We start from the raw sequence: 3,549 nt of genomic DNA, 5'->3' as shown, positions 1-3,549 counted from the left end.
AAAGAATCCACCTGCCAACGCAGGGGACACGGGTTCGAGCCCTGGTCTGGGAAGATCCCACATGCCACCGAGCAACTAAGCCCATGTGCCACAACTACTGAACCTGTGCTCTAGAGCCCAAGAGCCACAACTACTGAGCCCGCATGCCACAACTACTGAAGCCCACACTCCTAGAGCCCGTGCTCGGCAACAAAGAGAAGCCACCACAATGAGAAGCCCGCACACCACAACGAAGAGTAGCCCGTGCGCAGCAACGAAGACCCAACCCAGCCAAAAATAAATTTATTAAAAAAAAAGGCTCAAGACAGGAATGAGAGAACAGCAAGTGAAGAACTAAGAAGGATGAAGTGCACCATGTTTCTTCACCTTAGAAAGAGAAAAATTGTCAGAAACTAGTAAAAACTGTATTAAAAAAAAAAAAAAAAGCTTCAAAAAGCCCACAAATATTAGTGCCAAAGGTCAAAACAAAGTGTTATCTTGTCCTCTTTCTATTTAAAGGGGCATTTAAAAAGTGCCCCTTTAAAGCTTTTTGGGATCACTGTACAAGGGGAGAAGTAATAAAGTCTAGATTGGGTGCAAACAAACATTTTTGTTTCCCCCTTAATTAACTCACCATGGATTCCCTCATTCAAAATGTATCCAACTATTTATATTTTGAATAGGTACAACCTCTCAGAATGTGTTTCTTAGACGTACCACCCAAATTGATTTTTAAAAATAAATCCCGTCACATGTTTACTCTGAGCTTCTAAAGAAGATTTCAATAAAATATTCTGAAATATTTTTAGCTTTCTCTATAACTCCAGGGCACTTTGTGATTTTACTCTGATAAAACTAAACTGTAGCTCATGAGTATCTTCTGACCAACTTCTCAAATGACACTGCTCAAATGTGAGCTACAAAAGAATTAAGAGTACTAATTAATTCTCATTCATTTTAAGAAAGATATTTAATCTATAAAAACTACCTTTGGAAAACACAGCTTCACAACTTATCTTGTATAATACCTACCTTTTAGGATTCTTGCTATGTGATCGAGACCTAAAAAAAAAATATTATCTGTTTTTAGAAAAGTAACTATAAAAAAGGAAGAAAAGGTACAATGTACTGTTAAAATTACATCCTCATTTCTAATTTTTATATTAGTTTTATAAATATAAGGCTTGTATGTATGTACACAAATTTCTCCAAAAGGCACCACAAACTTTACAGACTTCCCCACTTTGGCATACCCCTTAACTAGGCAACCTGGTTCTAAAAAAAAGAATATGCTCCTAGAAGACTAAAACACAACACAACTCACTAAATCTCCAAAAACCACCTCCCAGCCTGGAAAAAATTCTTTGTTATTTGTATCTCTGTCATTTCTTCTTTCCCTCTGGGAACAGAATAAAATTTCTCATCTGTGAGACAATACTTTGTAATTATCACCTCATACTGTAATCCCTAGAACACTCAGTTCAATCATACTATGTTTCTTAATATGACACACAATATACTCTTATATAAAGTACTCTTCATATTTCCTAGCACATAATTAAAGCTCAACAGATAGTAACAGCTAATATTACAGTTACTAGGAAGTCAGTCACAGGGGGTTTTTGGTGGAGAATATATACCATGGTTGCAGGCAGCGTGACTTCGGATTCAGCCTGATGTAAATCTTAACTGTTTCCATCACTCACTATCTGTGTGGCCTGGGCAGATTATGTATCTTCCCTCAGCTTAGTCTGTCATTTGCAAAAGAGGGATAGTAATAAAAATTTCACAGGGGGCTTTCAAGTATTAGATGAATATAGGTAAATTCTTAGTGCAGTGGCTGACACATAGTAAGCATCAAGTGACAGTAATTTTTATCATTATCCTTTTCAATACCATAGTTGGAATCCCATTTTATGTGTCATTTTCTACTTACTAGTAATTTCCTCATCTTCCACACTTAGGTCCTCAAGTTCACAGATAGTTTAAAAAAATTTTTTTTTAAACATTTCTGAAACAGTGTTAACATTTTATAACTAATGTTAAAGGCAATTTGCCATTTGTCATTAAGGAGTAAGATGTGATGTACTTTCTCATTATCTTTACACATGTGAAAATGTAGTCCTGCAAAGAATTTTTTTTCTCATTTGACTATCACCTCAGTTGAATAGTTTACACTAGTGGCACTATATTCTGTTGAATTTTAGCTTAAACTGAGATTTCAAATACCATTCATATTGTCTTAAATATTGTAATACTGGGCAATATTCCCACAGAAACTTAGTATACACAAAAGAGAACAGAGATAAAGCTCTGAGGTAAAATTTACCAGTAAATGAAGAACATATATATCAACGGAAGAATGACAGCAGATCCTCTAAACAGGAACATGTCCATATGTAGCTTTGTTTTGTTTTGTCATTACAGTGCAAAAAGATTACCTGTTACAAGCCATGTAACACAAATGAAGTCAGTTTAAATGTCTTGAAATAGACTGAGTGTAACAGGATCAAAGCTTGGAAGAAGCTGACATAACCTAGTCCTGTATTATCAAAGATTTTAATTAATTTAGGGACATTTGCTGAAGAGAAGGTTATTTAAATTTCAGAGATACGTAATACAATTAAGGGAACACTATTAAGTTAGAACTACAGGTAAATGTTTTGTGGCATACCCCTCCCAGCTGAAAATTGCTGAATTTTATAAACATGATGCCACACAACTTGCTGCCCATGGGTAAAAGTGACCCAGAACATGTAAACATTCTAAATATGAAGAATATGATTTTATCAACTAATATGTCAATATAAAAAGAATTGTGCACATTTAGCTATTAATAAATGAATAAAAATTTTAACAGTTTATAGCTCCTAAACTGAAGAAATACAGAATCAAAGTACAGTGTAAAATAATCAATGAAAGAAGCGGACAAAAAAATAACCCAAACCTTCTATCAACAAGTATATATCATAAAATAGTTCCATGCCAGCCTGGTACAAAGCTAGCCCATTATGAAAATCAGAGGGCTAGAAAAGGGCCTTGTTATATATCTTACTACACATACAGATGTGAAGCAATCATTATTCCCTCTTCCATACATTTTGAAGGAAATCTCCTTAACTTAAACAGCCATAAGTTAACATACTTGAATAAACATTGTTTCACATGGTAACATTTTTAAGAGTAAACAGAAATTTCTCATGTCCAGATTTATTAACATCTACAACCTTGTATAATCACATCTCTTTTTAGAACCAGGGATGTTCAACTTCACATACGTGGACTACTCAATTAATTACTCCATACCTCCTCAGCTTCTCCCTTTCTTCTCTCTCCCTTTCTTCTCTTCTTTTCAGGCGTTCCTGGTTTCTTTTCTCCTGCTTCTCAGCTACAACTCTCTTAAAAAACAATGACAGTTCAAATAATACTAAATGAGAAGCATTATCTACTGGGCCCATTCTTAGTGAGCATTATCCTAAACTTTACCACATCTAACATTAAAAAGTTTTTAATAAGAATTCATTTTGAAGTTTTGCCAGGTATAATCATTAAGCTTACAAGTCTGTTTCC

General features: G+C 34.6%; 1 protein-coding gene across 3 annotated transcripts in view; it reads right to left on the bottom strand.

Annotated features, from left to right (window-relative positions):
• The window catches only part of LUC7L2 (LUC7 like 2, pre-mRNA splicing factor), a 57,099-nt gene that overhangs the window by 8,018 nt on the left and 45,532 nt on the right, over positions 1–3,549 (bottom strand). For all 3 annotated transcript variants that reach the window (XM_007466607.1, XM_007466608.1, XM_007466609.1), the window contains 2 exons: positions 3,286–3,377; positions 1,012–1,041 (listed from right to left, as the gene is read on the bottom strand). In XM_007466607.1, coding sequence (XP_007466669.1) covers positions 1,012–1,041; positions 3,286–3,377 — 122 coding nt within the window. The remainder of the gene's footprint in view (positions 1–1,011; positions 1,042–3,285; positions 3,378–3,549) is intronic.

Source organism: Lipotes vexillifer, unplaced genomic scaffold, assembly GCF_000442215.2.
Source record: "Lipotes vexillifer unplaced genomic scaffold, Lipotes_vexillifer_v1.1 scaffold71, whole genome shotgun sequence".
Taxonomy (NCBI): domain Eukaryota; kingdom Metazoa; phylum Chordata; class Mammalia; order Artiodactyla; family Lipotidae; genus Lipotes; species Lipotes vexillifer.
The sequence above is the reverse complement of the archived record's forward strand: the minus strand, read 5'-3'. Positions and strand labels throughout refer to the sequence as shown.